Below are 16,771 nucleotides of genomic sequence, written 5' to 3'. Positions count from 1 at the left end.
TAAAACTGGGAATTTTGAAATAAAATGTTTGTGAATTCAAAAAATGCTGAGGATTTTTGTAAAAATATTCACATATTTAGAAAAATGTTCATAATTTTGAGAACAATGTTGGTGAAAACAATAAAAGTCCATGATTTTGAAAAAAGTTTGTGTGTTATTTTTTAAGTGCAATTGAAAAAAATGTTTGCTAATTCAAAACATGTTCATGCATTTCAAGAAATGTCCTAAAATTTTAAAGACATAATATGATCAGCACCATTGGAGATTATAATTGTTTTTCTTCCGTTGCAACGCACGGGTCCTCTTGCTAGTCCCTACTAATAAAGCACGTACCGCTTCTGTCGTCCGTCGTGGCTTTTTTGCGAAAAAGTCCCTCTGTTTTCGAGCATTCAACCCGCAGTCCCTGAGTAAGTTAAAAAACTTTTCGTTTTTACGTAGCGCCCCCAAGGCTTATCCATTCCCGTCCTCAACCGCAGGGCTGATGGGAGAGGAGGAGATGGAGCTCGGGGCGGGGCCTTGTCGCCAGCGACGACGAGGGCGGTGTGCAGGCGCAGGAGGATGCTCCGTAGCGAGGATCCCGTTCCCGTCGCGTCCCCCGTCCCGGTCGTCGAGCCCCTGCGTCGCGGCGGCAGATCTCCCTCCACTTCGCCCCCTCCGCGCTGGCCTCCGCCGTTTCGCCGCGGCGGCGCGGGCGAGGACCAGGCCCAGCACGCCCTCCTCCGGCCACCGCCCCTCCACGCCCTCCTCCGGCCACCGCCCCTCCACGCCCTCCTCCGGCCACCGCCCCTCCACCCCCGGCAGCACCAGGAGGGGCACAACCACCGCCCGCGCCGGCGCCGGCGGGGGCACGCCGTCCACTCCGCGCTCGCGCAACACGGGCGGGCCATTCAGGTCCGAGCCCAACTCGCCGCCGGGCGCGGCGGCGGCCCGACCGCGCCTCCCCGAGATCCGCCGACGCCAAGCCCGTCGCCGAGCGCCGAGTGCCCAAGATCGGCACGCCTCCCCCCGACGTGAGTCTCACTCCAGCACAAACTTTACGCTTGTCGGCAGAGGGTGAAGCCGTGAAAGCGACCTGCGTTCCCTTGAAAAAAATTTGACGTGCGAATCGAATTGTCTGCAGCAGAAGCAGCTACGGAGGGAGATCGAGCTGCAGTCGCGGCTCGAGTCTGCGCACGAGGACCTCAAGAAGGCCAAGGACCAGCTCTCCTTCGTCGTCGGCGAGAAGGACCGCCTCGTCGGCGAGCTCAACGAGGCCAAGCGGGTCGTCGACGAGATACACGAGAAGCTCCAGGACACGCTCATGGCCAAGAGGTGGGCCGAGGAGGCCACCGAGATCGAGAAGTTCCGCGCCGACGAGCTCCAGCAGGCCGGCATCGACGAGTCGCAGAAGAGGGACGAGGAGTGGCAGAGGGAGGTCGAGAGCGTGCGAAGCCAGCACGCCGTGGATTTGGAGACGCTGGTCACCACCACCGAGGAGCTCGAGAGGTTCAGGCGTGAGCTTTCGATGGCCAACGAGGCCAAGAAGGCTGCGCTTGGCCACACAGACGATGCCATGAAGATCGCGGAGGTCAACGCGGACAAGGTCGAGATCCTCTCCGGCGAGGTCATCCGCTTGAAAGGATTGCTTGATTCCAGCGCTGCGGCTGAGGAGAGTAAAAACCGTGAAACCGAGGCGTTTGTTAAGAATTTGGAATCCGAGATTTCAGTTCTCAAAGGCAAACTAGAGGAGGCAAAGGTTCTTGAGGAGAGGTTGGCCGACATGGAAAAACTGACCGAGGAGCTTAAAGCACAGTTGGCTGATGCAAAGAAGGCCGAGTCAGAAGTCCATCAGCAGTTTGAGGAATGGAAGAACAAAGTTGGGTCACTTGAAATGGAATTGGAGGAGGCTACTCTCTCCGAGAAGGCCAAAAGCGACACCCTTATCTCCATGGAAGAAGAACTGGACAAGACCCTGTCTATTTTACAGGACAGAGAATCTGAGATGGAAGTGCTGAAAGGAAAGACAACATCATTGGAAATTGAGGTGGCAAGGCTTTCAACAGAAATCAACGAATCCAGCGACCACCTGGACGCCTCTCAGCAGGAGTTGTTTGGGCTGCAGACAACAATAGATGTTCTGAAAAACAAGCTTGAAGCTGCCGAAGAAGTGGCCTCGGAGGCTTTAAACAATGAGAAGACCGCTAATGCAAACATTGTAATCCTGACCGAGGAGAAAATCAAGCTCATTAATGAATTGAATGATACCAGGGACAGAGAGGAGAAAGAGAGAAGGGCAGTGGAGGATCTCACTGCTGCATTGAGTGAGGCATCTGGCAAAGCAGAGGAAGCACATGAAAGATTTCTGAAGAAAGAAGATGATTACGAGTCTTCTTCATGTGGTGAGTTTCTGGTTATGTTCTCTTTTGCTTTCAGAATCATGCTTTTCCTCCTATGTAAGATAGGATGTTAATTTAAATAGTTGTTGGTAAGAATAAAATTTGATCATGAATCTTTGGTAGAACCATGGAGCTGCTGCTCCAGCCATATATACTGTCCATTTCCACCTTGAGTTACGAGCCAGGCCAGGAAAAAGCACTGCAAAGTATTGCAATAACACTACTTCTGGAAATGGGTGTCATTTAGGAGTTGAACAGTAGCTTCATGGAGCTAAAAAACGTTCCTGTCTCAAAGTTGATCTAGAATGATATGTAAACTACGATGACTCATCGAGAAGCATGTGTCGTGCAGTTGCGAAATATTGAATTTCTAAGGTAACGAACTTCACTTCATGTACTTATAAGGGTTTATATACTAAATACATCAAAAACCTTGCAAATATGCAGGGATAATCACAACACTTTGCTTCTGTATCAGTTATGCTCTATCACAGCGAACAATCTATGGATTGATAAGATAAGGTGATGTAATCCAATCCATTTCAGCTCAGTGCGGTGCAGTCCATTTCGATTTTGATTCCCCAATATATTGATGATGAGCTGAAAGTTTGAAGAAAATATAAAATGTTTGTGAATTCAAAAAATGCTCAGGATTTTTATAAAAATATTCGCATATTCAGAAAAATGTTCATAATTTTGAAAACAATGTTGGTAAAAACAATAGAAGTCCATGATTTTGAAAAAAAGTTTGTGTGTTACTTTTTGAGTGTAATTGAAAAAAAGTTTGCTAATTCAAAAAATGTTCATGCATTTCAAGAAATGTCCTAAAATTTTAAAGACATAATATGATCAGCACAATTGGAGATTATAATTGTTTTTCTTCCGTTGCAACGCACGAGTCCTTTTGCTAGTAATAATAAAGCATCGATGGTTTCTGTCGTCCGTCATCGCATTTTTACACAAAAGCCCCTCTTGATTTAGCTAATCAACCCGCAATCCCCAAGTAAGTCAACGAATCGGTGCGTGCAAGAGAAAAAAAAAACCCAACGGAGTTGCGTCTCCCTGCCTCCCCATCGGAGCGGGCAGCCCCAGCTCGAGCTCCCGTGCCCGAGGCGCCCCGCTGCACCGCGCAGCAGCTCCTGCCGCCGGTCGCCTTCCGCCGCAGATCCCTGCTGCGAGTCCCCGTCGCCCCGTTCTGGATCGGGTCAGCCAAGCAGGGCGTTCGCCTCGCCTCGCTCCTGGATCGGGATCGAGGTCGAGCGCCTCGCCTGATCCCCGCGTTGACCAGCCGTGCCAGGCCAGCCACAGCCTCCCGCATCGGCCGCCCCAGCCCTCAGCCGGCCTGTCCTCCTCTCTGCGCCACAGGACTCAGCCGGCCTCGTCAGTTCCTGCTCGCTGAAGCTGGTAATCTGCATGTGGTACAGATCTCGATCTTGCTTTAAAAAAGGGATTTGGGATCTCTCATGTGGTGCAAATCTGGAGCAGAACAAAATGTGCATCCTACGATCTAGAGAAAAAAAACCAGTTGATTCAGGTTTTAGCAAATTTTATTTGAACTCTTAAGCTTGATGAATTCCTGAAAGATGCATGCCCAATGTCCTTTTTGGCAATTCTTGTCCAGTGTTTCTACAAACTTGCAATTTTGTGTTCAATCATATATTGCCTTGAACGTGCTGCCTGTGATGATCTGACTATGCATTTGTCGCAGCAGGCATCTCTTCTGTTGGTATGTTTATCTGAAGTAAAAAAATTGATAAGCCCAAGCCCCTATTAAGACTGTTGTGCAGATATACTTATGATTTTATTTTTGCTCCTTATCAGCTTATCATGCTGGCCTGAATAGTAAAGTGCAAACTACCGTTCTTGATGACTGGCTTTCATCAAGGACACAAGTTGTTGTTGCAACTGTAGCATTTGGGTATATAGCTTCTTTCTGCATCTTGTAAACATTGTTTCTGTCTTACGACCTGATTCCATGTCCACGAGTTGTAGAGTACAACTTCATCCGACATAGTTACCTACATACCTTCCAACTTGTAGTATATACTTTATTTTTTCTACACCAATATTAGACTCATACTCTGTTTTCATGTGTATTGCATTTTTCGATATGGGCCTTGTCCGGATTTTAATGTGTATGCTGCTCCACAGAATGGTATGTAATACTCTAATTGCATTGTGTTTCATGATGCTTTTCTGCAGAGGTGCTTTGCTTATATATTGGCGCTATTCATCTTTTCAGGGTATTGATAGACAAGATGTCCGCATTGTGTGCCATTTCAACTTGCCTAAGTCAATGGAATCTTTTTACCAGGAGTCCGGACGCGCTGGTCGTGACCAACAGCCTTCTAGGAGTGTTTTGTATTATGGGTTAGAGGACCGAAGGAGAATGGTAATAAGCGTAGATGATACACGGATAATCTTCCTTTTTTTGAAAGGCAAAACTGAGTCTTCTCTGGTTTAACATGAATTTATTTTGAGAAACAGCAGCAGTAGAAAACAACAGCCACCTTCTTCAACTGAGCTTTCAGAGAAGACCCTAGCCGACTTTAGTCAGGTAATTACCAAACATCACAATGCATTGGTATAGTAGAACATGCAGTATATTTCATTCTATTATCTTTGTCTCTCCTGACACAGATAGTTGATTATTGTGAGAGTTCTACCTGCCGACGAAAAAAGATTATTGAGAGTTTTGGAGAAAATTTATCGCATTGACTCCAAACATGTTGTTGTTTTCTGCTTTGTGTTATTGCATGTTAATATTTGAACGGATAGGTACAACCAACTTTATGCCAACGCACACACGATGCTTGCAAGCACCCAAATCAAGTGGCCTCACGTTTGGAGGACCTTCGGCATGTGCCCAACTCTCGCTTTAACAATATATCTCCAGTCTACAACATGCCCAACTCTCGCTTTAACAATATATCTCCAGTCTTCAAAACGTATGCGGTGTTCGCTGAGCTGCAAGTCTTGGTTTCGTTTCTATAATGTTAATTATGAGATATTGATTGTACATGTTTTATGTTTTGTATTAACTTGCACCATATTGCAAGCGTAGTGATCGTTATCGGGGCCTCGGCAAGTGCAGTTGACATTTCGAGGGACATTGCAAGCGTTGCGAAGGAGGTCCATATTGCCGATAGATCAGCGCCGACTTCCACTTGCGAACAGCGGCCTGAATATGACAACATGTGGCTTCATTCCATGGTAAATGCCTTTTTCCTGGTGAGTTGAATATGGCGGATGGGTATATCCATTAAAGGAACTGCCGTCATAACTACAGATTACAAAGCATATTGTTGTAACAAAAATATGTTCTACTCGCAGATTGACCATGCACAGGGAGATGGCACTGTGGTGTTCCGGGACGGCAGTTCAATCAAAGTGGATGTCATCATGCATTGTACTGGGTATAGTCATGCAGCATATCTGAAACATATTTTTTGTACAAACCACCCGGTTTTATACTGGTTGAAGCTAATCATGTGTTTCATGCGTTTGTATGTTGTCTAGCTACCTATATGACTTCCCGTTTCTTGGGGATGATAGCACCATCACGGTGGATGACAACTGCGTTGATCCATTATACAAGCATGGTTTCCCTATAGAAGTGGCTCCTGGCGTGTCTTTCATCGAATTGCCGTGGAAAGTCAATTCGTGTCTAAATTGTTGTTGTTCAGTCTAGATGCACTTATAAACTCACTTGCAGTGTTCTTGGATCTAAAATTTGGCGGCCTCTGTTTCATCCAGGCCATCCCTTTTCCATTGTTTGAACTGCAAAGCAAATGGGTCGCTGGTATTCTATCAGGACGGATCAAGCTTCCATCGAAAGATGAAATGATGGAAGATGTCAAAGCCATCTACTCGAAACGGGAAACTCGTGGATGGCCCAAGAGATATACCCACAACTTCAGTGGTGGCTATCAGGTACGTAGCCTTCAGGGCGCTAATTAAGAAAGCTTTTCTTGACAGAAAATTAACTTATTTCTGTGATTGTGGGTGTTTTGCACTGTTGCACATCAACATTTTACAGTACATCCGACCATTATCTTTTATCCCCTGCTAAGCATTACTTGTTTGCAGTTTGAGTACGATGATTGGCTCGCGGAGCAATGTGGCCATCCACCGATTGAAGAATGGAGGAAGCTGATGTATGCTGCTAATGCGAAGAATAAGGATGCTCGCCCGGAGAGATACCGGGATGAGTGGAATGATGATCTGGTGGCACAAGCAAGTGAGGACTTCAAGAAATATTTGTGATTTTTGATTCTCATTTTCATCGCTATGAAACGGTATAGTCATTGCAGTAAGTATTTTACACGTAAAATTAATTTTGTACATGCGAACTCAAAACCAGGATGTCCATGACCTTGAATCGCTTGTGAATTACTTTTGTCACCATATCAGGATTCCATATTTACATCTGAGGCAAAAAAGAGTGGTAAAAATAATTTATGTCCATAAACTAGAATAGCTTGTGAGTTACTTTTATCATCACTTGAGGATTCCATATTCACATCGGAGGGGGAAAAAGAATGCACCAGCCGGGAATCCAACCCGGTCCGTACCGTGGCAGGGTACTATTCTACCACTAGAAAGGTCCCTGTAGTTTTCACCGTTCTTTTTCACATTTTACACAAGACCCCCTTACTTTCATGTTAAATAACCCGCGGTCCAAATTGTACTCAAAGTGAATCGTTTTTATTTTATTTTACGTAAACCCCTCACATATGCGTTAATAACCCTGAAGTCCATTCGGAATAAATATCTTTTAAACCTTAAATTCAATTTAAACACGTTATATATGAAACTTGATTAGAAAAATGTGTAGAGTTTGAATATGCTGTTATTTTACATATTAAATATTTTTAAAATACTATATAAGATACGATGCTAATCAATATTTGTCTTTATTTTATACATACTATCTGTATTATAACATGTAAACTTAAGCTTCAATATTTGGGAAATGTTATAATCTTTGGACATGATGTACTTACACTAGGTTCTTTCTTTGTACATATTTTATAATCTAAGACCTCACGCATGTGCCTTCTTTTACAGTATTCACGCGCGTTTTTATCAATGGACTACACTTTTTTCATTGTTCATTTTTCTCCCGTTGCAATGCACGAGCATTTGTGCTAGTATCTTCTCAAATAATTAGGCGTCATGTCGTTATTGTGTGAGCATTTACCAATAAATTAAAGCCAATCAAAATTCACCTTGGTCCCAGAGATCTCTCATGCATGCCTTTTAAACCGCGACGGAGGAAGTATGAGCAATTGAAGGCATCAATGTGATATTAACGACAACAACAAAGGTATATGAGAACCTTTTTCGGAAGAAGATAGTTGTTCTTGTAATTTTTTTTCTTTCGTATCATTGAAAATAACAATTTCATGTCAATACGTGTTTGTCATAGTAGGTTATATTTTCTGTCACGCAATTACATCGGTGACGATTCTACGATAGAATCTAGATAGTCATACATGTGTTGTCGCACCAGTATTTTATGACAATACTTCATTTATTGTAACGGAGGTGTCCACTTCTATGATGATAAATTGTGTGTCATGAAATTGTTTTTGTTAAGGGTAACCAACGCGTGACAACCATCATAACAGGTCGCCGTTAAGCTATCGGGCGTCAGTTTTGGATTCGATACCCGTTAACAGGCCATGCCAATGAATTTTACAGGTGTCAAATTTCTCAATCGCCGAGGGAATTACGTGTCAGCTCTGCGACGCGACACATGTCGCCCATCCAATAGCCGATATGGGCCTATGAAAAGTCGGCCATTGGAAGAGCCCACCAATGGCTCATTTAGATAAAAAGGTTGGCCTAGTCAAATGCCGACATGATTTGGTCAGAAATTAAAGGGTTGGCCCTTTAACGGTGTGACATGTCTTTGGGCCAAATTAGGGTCCATATTAAGATCCGACCTATTAAAAGTCCGCTATGTTTTTGACCCAGTTAGGCCCAGTGTGTCTTTTGGCCTGTTAAAGGCCCATCATTTAGTTTGACCCATTTCGACTCAATGTTTATTTCGGCGTGTTAGCGTCCCTCGGTACAAATAGGCTGCTTCCGTCCCAGTGTGACTTTCGGCCATCTAACGCCTCGTAGTACATTTAGGCCCTTTCCTCGCCCAATGTGACTTTCGACCTAATAAACTCCCGTGGAAAAATTGGGCTCGATTATGGCCTGACTTTGTTTTGGCCTATTAATGTGCAATATGTTATTCGTCCAACGAGGACCCGAGACATATTTTAACCTGTTTATGTCTTATCATGTAAATGGGCAAACAAAGGACTGAGTTACACACATGCCCGTGAACTTTTTGTTACAATTGAGGCACATCCTACATTTCAGCTTGTTCAAGAGTCGAGGGTATCATTTGTAGCTTCACTTTACCAGGCCTATTCAAGGCCCAAAACTACTTTTGACCCATTATGTTTAGGCATGCTTTATGCCCATGATGATTATGGGCCCATATGAGGACCAGGGACCCATGTTTCGGGCCATCTATATAAACAGAGTTGGGCAACGGCCCGTTTGCGATGCATTTTTTTGTCACTAATGGACTCATACTATTGTGGTATTTCTGGGATAGATGTCATAGGATGGCTTATCTCATGGTTTGGGGACGATGGGCGTCAGCGGCGTCTCGGAACGGGTTTGGGCGCTAGACACATGACGCCGGTGTTACCAGGTTCAGGGCCCTCCGGTGAAGTAATACCCCTACGTCCTTTCTGAGTGACTATAAGGGGTCACAGTACAATGGCGCTCCTGGAGCTGTCGGTGTTGTATACGTGTGTGCTAATGCGAAGGGATCCAGCCCCTCTCTCGGGGGGGGGGGGGGAGAGGCTTTATAGTGCAGCCGGAGTGGTACAGTGTTTAGGATAAGATCGTCGGTGGGACTCGGACGTCAGCCTCTAGTCGGCCGGGGGGGGGGACCCGCCGGCCTGCCCGTCAGTGGTCTATGCGTCGGGTCATCACAACGCGTGCGCGGGAGGTACGAGGGCCACAGGGTCGCGCCGTCTAGCTACCATCGGGGTTGCTTAGGCCATCTGTAGCCATGCTGGCTAGACCATCATCCGCTACGCCCCTAGCCTGTGCCGGGGCACTGTAGCCATGCGGTGTCGTCTTGTCGGCGTACAACTGTACGGCTTGATGGGACGGGGTAGTTCGGCCGGCTGGCGACTAGTCAGTCAGCCGGCCGTACTACATCCGACCGTTGGAGAGGAGGGTCGGCTGCCGCCAGTCAGTCGTACGTATGTCTTGAGGGGGCCGGCTGTTTCCAGCCGGTCATGTGGATGGGCCAGCTGTCGCCAGCCGGCCTGGGGGGCAGGCGGCCCCCTAATTGTCTTGGAGAGTAATAATCTTTGCCTTTGGTACCCCCAGGTAGTATCCCCGACAGTAGCCCTCGAAACCGTTGGGGTCCGGAACTCTTCAGGCGAGGGGCCCAGCGGTTTCATCCCCCTGACGTGAAGAAACTTCTGTTGGGGAACGTTGCATGGGAAACAAAAAATTTCCTACACGCAGAAGACCTATCATGGTGATGTCCATCTACGAGAGGAGATTTGGATCTACGTACCCTTGTAGATCGCACAGCAGGAAGCGTTAAGAAACACGGTTGATGTAGTGGAACGTCCTCACGTCCCTCGATCCGCCCCGCGAACCGTCCCACGAACCAATCCGTCCCATGAACCGTCCCACGATCTGTCCCACGAACCGTCTCGCGATCCGTTGCACGAACCGTCTTGCGATCCATCTCACGATCCATTCCGATCTAGTGCCGAACGGACGGCACCTCCGCGTTCAACACACGTACAACTCGATGACGATCTCCACCTTTTTGATCCAGCAAGAGGGGGCGGAGAGGTAGAAGAGTTCTTCGGCAGCGTAATGGCGCGCCGGTGGTGGTGATGATCTACTCCGACAGGGCTTTGCCTAAGCTCCACAGAAATACGATCTAGAGGAAAAACTACGTGGTATAGGGTCGAACAGGACGTGGCAAAGTTGTGTCTCAAAAACCCCCAATACCTCTAGTATATATAGGAGGGAGGGATGGGAGGAGGCAGCCTCAAACCCTCAAGGTTTGGACGAAATTGGAGGTGGAGGAGTCCTACTCCAATCCTACTTGGAGTAGGATTCCACCTTCCCACTTGGAAACTCTTTCCACCTTGTGTTTTTTCCTTCTCAAACCTTATGGGCCTTAGTGGGAACTTATTCCATCCCACTAGGGGCTGGTTTATCTCTTCCCATAGCCCATGAGACCCCTTGGGGCGTGAAACCCCTCCCCATGGTCCCCGGCACCCCTCCCGGCACTCCTGGTACATTACTGATAAGCCCGAAACTTTTCCGGTGACCAAAATAGGACTTTCTATATATCAATCTTTACCTCCGGACCATTCCGGAGCTCCTTGTGACGTCCTGGATCTCATCCGGGACTCCGAACAACTTTCGATTACCAACACCTATAACTCAACTATACCGAAACGTCACTGAACCTGAAGTGTGCAAACCCCGCGGGTTCGAGAACTATGTAGACATGACCCGAGACACTCCTCGGTCAATATCCAGTAGCGGGACCTGGATGCCCATATTGGACCCTACATACTCTCTGAAGATCTTATCGGTTGAACCTCAGTGCCAAGGATTCATATAATCTCGTATGTCATTCCCTTTGTCCTTCGGTATGTTACTTGCCCGAGATTCGATCGTCGGTATCCGCATACCTATTTCAATCTCGTTACCGGCAAGTCTCCTTACTCGTTCCGTAATACAAGATCCCGTGACATACACTAAGTCACATTGCTTGCAAGGCTTGTGTGTGATGTTGTATTACCGAGTGGGCCCCGAGATACCTCTCCGTCACACGGAGTGACAAATCCCAGTCTTGATCCATACTAACTCAACGGACAACTTAGGAGATACCTGTAGAGCATCTTTATAGTCACCCAGTTACGTTGTGACGTTTGATACACACAAGGTATTCCTCCGGTGCCAGTGAGTTATATGATCTCATGGTCATAGGAATAAATACTTGACACGCAGAAAAACAGTAGCAACAAAATGACACGATTAACATGCTACGTTCATTAGTTTGGGTATAGTCCATCCCATGATTCTCCTAATGATGTGATCCCATTATCAAGTGACAACACTTGCCTATGGTCAGGAAACCTTGACCATCTTTGATCAACGAGCTAGTCAACTAGAGGCTTACTAGGGACAGTGTTTTGTCTATGTATCCACACAAGTATTGTGTTTCCAATCAAGGCACTTATAGCATGGATAATAAACGATTATCATGAACAAAGAAATATAATAATAACTAATTTATTATTGCCTCTAGGGCATATTTCCAATAGTCTCCCACTTGCACTAGAGTCAATAATCTAGTTCACATCACCATGTGATTTCAACGAATCCAACACCCATATAGTTATGGCGTCTGATCACGTCTTGCTCGTGAGAGAGGTTTTAGTCAACGGTTCTGAAACTTTCAGATCCGTGTGTTCTTTACAAATCTTTATGTCATCTTATAGGTGCTGCTACTACGTGCTATTCGGAAATACTCCAAATATCTGCTCTACTATACGAATCTGTTTCACTACTCATAGTTATTCGGATTAGTGTCAAAGCTTGCATCGTCGTAACCCTTTACGACGAACTCTTTAACCACCTCCATAATCAAGAAAAATTCCTTAGTGCATTTAGTTACTAAGGATAACTTTGACCGGTGATTAGTGATTCAATCCTGGATCACTCTCTGTACCTCTTAACAGACTTGCTGCAAGGCACACATCAGGTGCGGTACTCAGCATGGCATACTTTAGAGTCTACGGCTAAGGCATAGAAGACGACCTTCGTCTATTCTCTTTATTCTGCCGTGGTCGGGTTTTGAGTCTTTACTCAAATTCACACCTTACAACACAGTTAAGAACTCCTTCTTTGCTGATCTATTTTGAACTCCTTCAAAAACTTGTCAAGGCATGCATCTTGTTGAAACTTCTATTAAGTGTTTCGATCTATCTCCATAGATCTTAATGCTCAACGTTCAAGTAGCTCAATCCAGGTATTCCTTTGAAAAACTCCTTTCAAACAACCTTTTATGCTTCAGAGAAATTCTACATTACTTCTGATCAACAATATGTCAACCACATATACTTATCAGAAATTCTATAGTGCTCCCACTCACTTCTTTGGAAATACAAGTTTCACATAAACCTTGTATAAACCCAAAAGCTTTGATCAACTCATCAAAGCATATATTCCAACTCCAAGATGCTTGCACCAGTCCACAGAAGGATCGCTGGAGCTTGTATACTTGTCAGCATCCTTAGGATCGACAAAACCTTCCGGTTGTATCACATACAACCTTTCCGTCGAGGAAAACAATGTTTTGACATCCTATTTGCAATATTTCATAAATAATGCAGCAACTGCTAACATAATTCCAACAGACCTTTAGCATCGCTATGAGTGACAAAGTCTCATCATAGTCTACTCTTTGAACTTATCGAAAAACTTCCTTGCGACAAGTCGAGCTTTTCTTAATGGTGATGATTCACCATCATCGTCTGTCTTCCTTATAAAGATCCATCTTTACTTAATAGTCCTACGACCATCAAGTAGTTGCTCCAAAGTCTATACTTTGTTCTCACACATGGATTCTCTATCGGATTTCATGGCCTCCGCCATTTGTCGGAATCCGGGCCCACCATTGCTTCTTCATAACTCGTAGGTTCATTGTTGTTCAACAACATGACCTTCAAGACAGGGTTACCGTACCACTCTGTAGTAGTATGCAACCTTGTCGACCTACGAGGTTTGTAGTAACTTGATCCAATGCTTAATGATCACCATCATCAGCTTCCACTTCAATTGGTGTAGGCGCCACAAGAACAACTTCCTGCGCCCTGCTACACACTGGTTGAAGTGACGGTTCAATAACCTCATCAAGTTATACCACTCTCCCACTCAATTCTTTTGAGAGAAACCTTTCCTCGAGAAAGGATCCATTTCTAGAAACAAACACTTTGCTTCCGGATCTGAGATAGGAGATGTATCCAACTGTTTTGGATATCCTATGAAGATGCATTTATCCGCTTTGGGTTCGAGCTTATCACACTGAAACCTTTTCACATAAGCATCGCAGCCCCAAACTTTCAAGAAACGACAGCTTAGATTTCTCTAAACCTCAGTCTATACTGTGTGATCTCGACGGAATTACGCGGTGCCCTATTTAAAGTGAATGCAGTTGTCTCTAATGCATAACCCATAAATGATTGTGGTAATTCGATAAGAGACATCATAGTATGCACCATATCAAATAGGTCGCGGCTATGACGTTCGGACACACCATCACACCATGGTGTTCTTGGTGGCATGAATTGCGAAACAACTTCCACATTGTATTAACTGTGTACCAAAACTCGCAACTCAGATATTTATTTCTATGATCATATCGTAGACAGTTTATCCTCTTGTTACGATGAACTTCACTACGAAACATAATTGAACTTTTCAATATTTCAAACTTTGTGATTCATTAAGTAAATACTCCTGTATCTACTCAAATTGTCATTGAAGTAAGAACATAATGATATCCACTGCGTGCCTCAGCACTCATTGGACTGCATACATCAAAATGTATTACTTCCAACAAGTTACTTTCTTGTTTCATCTCAATGAAAACAAGGCCTTGCTCATGTGGTATGATTTGCGTGTCTCAAGTGATTCAAAATCAAGTGAGTATAAAGATCCATCAGCATGGAGCCTCTTCATGCAATTTATACCAACATGACTCAAGCGGCAGTGCCACAAGTAAGTGGTACTATCATCATTACCTTGTATCTTTTGGCACCAATATCATGAACATGTGTAACACTACAATCGAGATTCAATAAACCATTGAAGGTGACCATTCAAGCAAATAGAATAACCATTATTCTCTTTAAATGAATAATCATATTGCAATAAGCACGATCCAATCATGTTCATGCTCAACGCAAGCACCAAGTAACAATTATTTAGGTTTAACACTAATCTCGGTGGTAGAGGGAGCGTGCAACGTTTGATCACATCAACCTTGGAAACACTTCCAACATATATCGTCACCTCGCCTTTAGCTAGTCTCCGTTTATTCCGTAGCTTTCATTTCGAGTTACTAATCACTCAGCAACCGAACCGGTATCCAATACCCTCGCGCTACTAGGAGTACTAGTAAAGTACACATCAGTATCATGTATATCAAATATACTTCTGTCGACTTTGCCAGCCTTCTTATCTACCAAGCATCTAGGGTAGCTGTCACGCCCAAGATGCGACCCTATCCTCAATTTGGCACGAAGGCCTCGTCAGGGATAGAAGCACATCTCGTCGTGTCGCAAGAATGGATATCGTTACAAGTACATGTATTGAAAAGAAGAGATATATAAATAGAGTTGGCTTACACTCGCCACAAGCTACATCAGAGTCACACCATTACAATACATAATCATCATGAAGAAGAGCAGGGTCCGACTACGGACGAAAACAAACGAGAAAAGAAGAACGACGTCCATCCTTGCTATCCCAGGCTGCCGGCCTGGAACCCATCCTAGATCGATGAAGAAGAAGAAGAAGAAGCAACTCCAAATGAACAATCAACGCGCTCGCGTCAAGTAACCTTTACCTGTACCTGCAACTGGTGTTGTAGTAATCGGTGAGCCACAAGGGACTCAGCAATCTCACTTCCAAAGGTATCAAGACTAGCAAAGCTTAATGGGTGAGGCATGGTTAAGTGGTGAGGTTGTAGCAGCGGCTAAGCATATATTTGGTGGCTAAACTTACGAGTACAAGAAATAAGAGGGGGAAGATCTACGCATAGCGGACGTGACTACTCATGATCAAATGAATGATCTTGAACACTACCTACGTCAGACATAACCCCACCGTGTCCTCGATCGGAGACGGAACTCACGAAAGAGACAGTCACGGTTACGCACACAGTTGGCAAGTTTTAATTAAGTTAACTTCAAGTTATCTAGAACTAGTGTTAAACAAAGTTTCCACGTTGCCACATAACCGCAGGCACGGCTTTCCGAAAGATTTAACCCTGCAGGGGTGCTCCAACTAGTCCATCACAAATTACCACAAGCCGCATAGAAATCCTCAATCACGAAGATCGCGATCTCGTCGGATTCCCTAGTGGAAAACCTCAACTCTGAGATTACCCAAAGCATCACCGGAATCCCGATGCACAAGATATCTCGTCAAAGTTAAAACTAATCCAGCAAGGCCGCCCGACGTGTCGACGTACCCGATAGGAGCCGCGTATCTCGTTCTCAGGACACGACGGATGGAACTAGCTACGAGTGCCAAACCTCGAGTTCCCTCGCGGTGGCCCCGCAGGCAGACCGTTTGGGACCAACACCATCAGCACTGCCCCCCTGTTTATGTAAAATTACTCCTCGGGTAGCGCTAACTCCCTATGCATTTCAGTATTAACAAAATTATTATGTTGGGAAAATGTAGAACCAAAGTTGGGCCTTGCCAGACCAGCTTTAATCTAAAACGAATTATCAAGGGGGTCCCCGTAACAACCCCGATCGTGTTAGGAGCGCTCAATTATGGAACATAACACCGGTAGCCGAAACTAAGGGGGCAAAGGTGGAACAAAACACCAGGCTAGAAAGGCCGAGCCTTCCACCTTTTACCAAGTATATAGGTGCATTAAATTAAATAGCATTAATATGGTGATATGACAAGGAGCCCATGTAATCACATGGAAGCAACTGCACCTGCAACTAGCAACGCTACACAAGGTTAAGCAAGCGGTAACATAGCCAATCAGTGGTTTGCTAGGCCGAACAGGTTGAAAGTTTTCATGGCATTGTTGAGAGGTTGATATTTAACATGTGGTAGGCAACGAGACATAAACGATAGAAGCGGTAAAACTAGCATGGCAATGATAGTAATGGTATCTGGGGAAATGGTCATCTTTTCTGAGATCCCGCTTGGAAGAAGAATGACTCTGTGAAGCAGACGAACCGACATAGTCGAACAGGTCCTCACAATCCGGGACGCTTGCGGAACTCTAGCGAGACGAAGGAAGCCGGAAACAAGAATCAACACACGATATTCACCACATGATGCACAACACAAATGATGCATGAGCAGCTAAACGCATGCAAGACACGGCATGACCATTCACAACACTCAAACGCTACACATTAAGTGAAGTTCAATATGCAACGAGTTGCATATTGACGAAACTCCACGTTTATTTATTTAGTTCTATCCCGATTAGGTACACGACAATATTAAATGTGGTTACACATGGCAAGAGGTGAAGCGTAATTAAACTACCTATCTAGGCATTTTAAATGAGGTCGGAA

The 16,771-nt window shown here is 45.1% G+C and overlaps 1 protein-coding gene and 1 pseudogene across 1 annotated transcript; both read left to right on the top strand.

Moving 5' to 3' along the window:
• The first annotated feature begins 481 nt into the window (after positions 1-481).
• Positions 482-5,093, top strand: LOC123397634 (annotated as a pseudogene).
• Positions 3,447-6,805, top strand: LOC123427275 (flavin-containing monooxygenase FMO GS-OX-like 5). Its single transcript, XM_045111286.1, has 9 exons — positions 3,447-4,530; positions 4,618-4,767; positions 4,863-4,932; positions 5,154-5,323; positions 5,440-5,588; positions 5,709-5,791; positions 5,895-6,030; positions 6,132-6,308; positions 6,465-6,805. Exons 4-9 carry the CDS (start codon positions 5,185-5,187, stop codon positions 6,639-6,641), a joined length of 861 nt encoding a protein of 286 aa, XP_044967221.1. The 5' UTR covers positions 3,447-4,530; positions 4,618-4,767; positions 4,863-4,932; positions 5,154-5,184; the 3' UTR covers positions 6,642-6,805.
• The last annotated feature ends 9,966 nt before the right edge of the window (positions 6,806-16,771 follow it).

The sequence above is a fragment of the Hordeum vulgare genome, chromosome 1H (genome assembly GCF_904849725.1).
Source record: "Hordeum vulgare subsp. vulgare chromosome 1H, MorexV3_pseudomolecules_assembly, whole genome shotgun sequence".
NCBI lineage: Eukaryota > Viridiplantae > Streptophyta > Magnoliopsida > Poales > Poaceae > Hordeum > Hordeum vulgare.
Note: the sequence above shows the minus strand (reverse complement) of the source record. Positions and strands in the feature narration are given on the sequence as shown.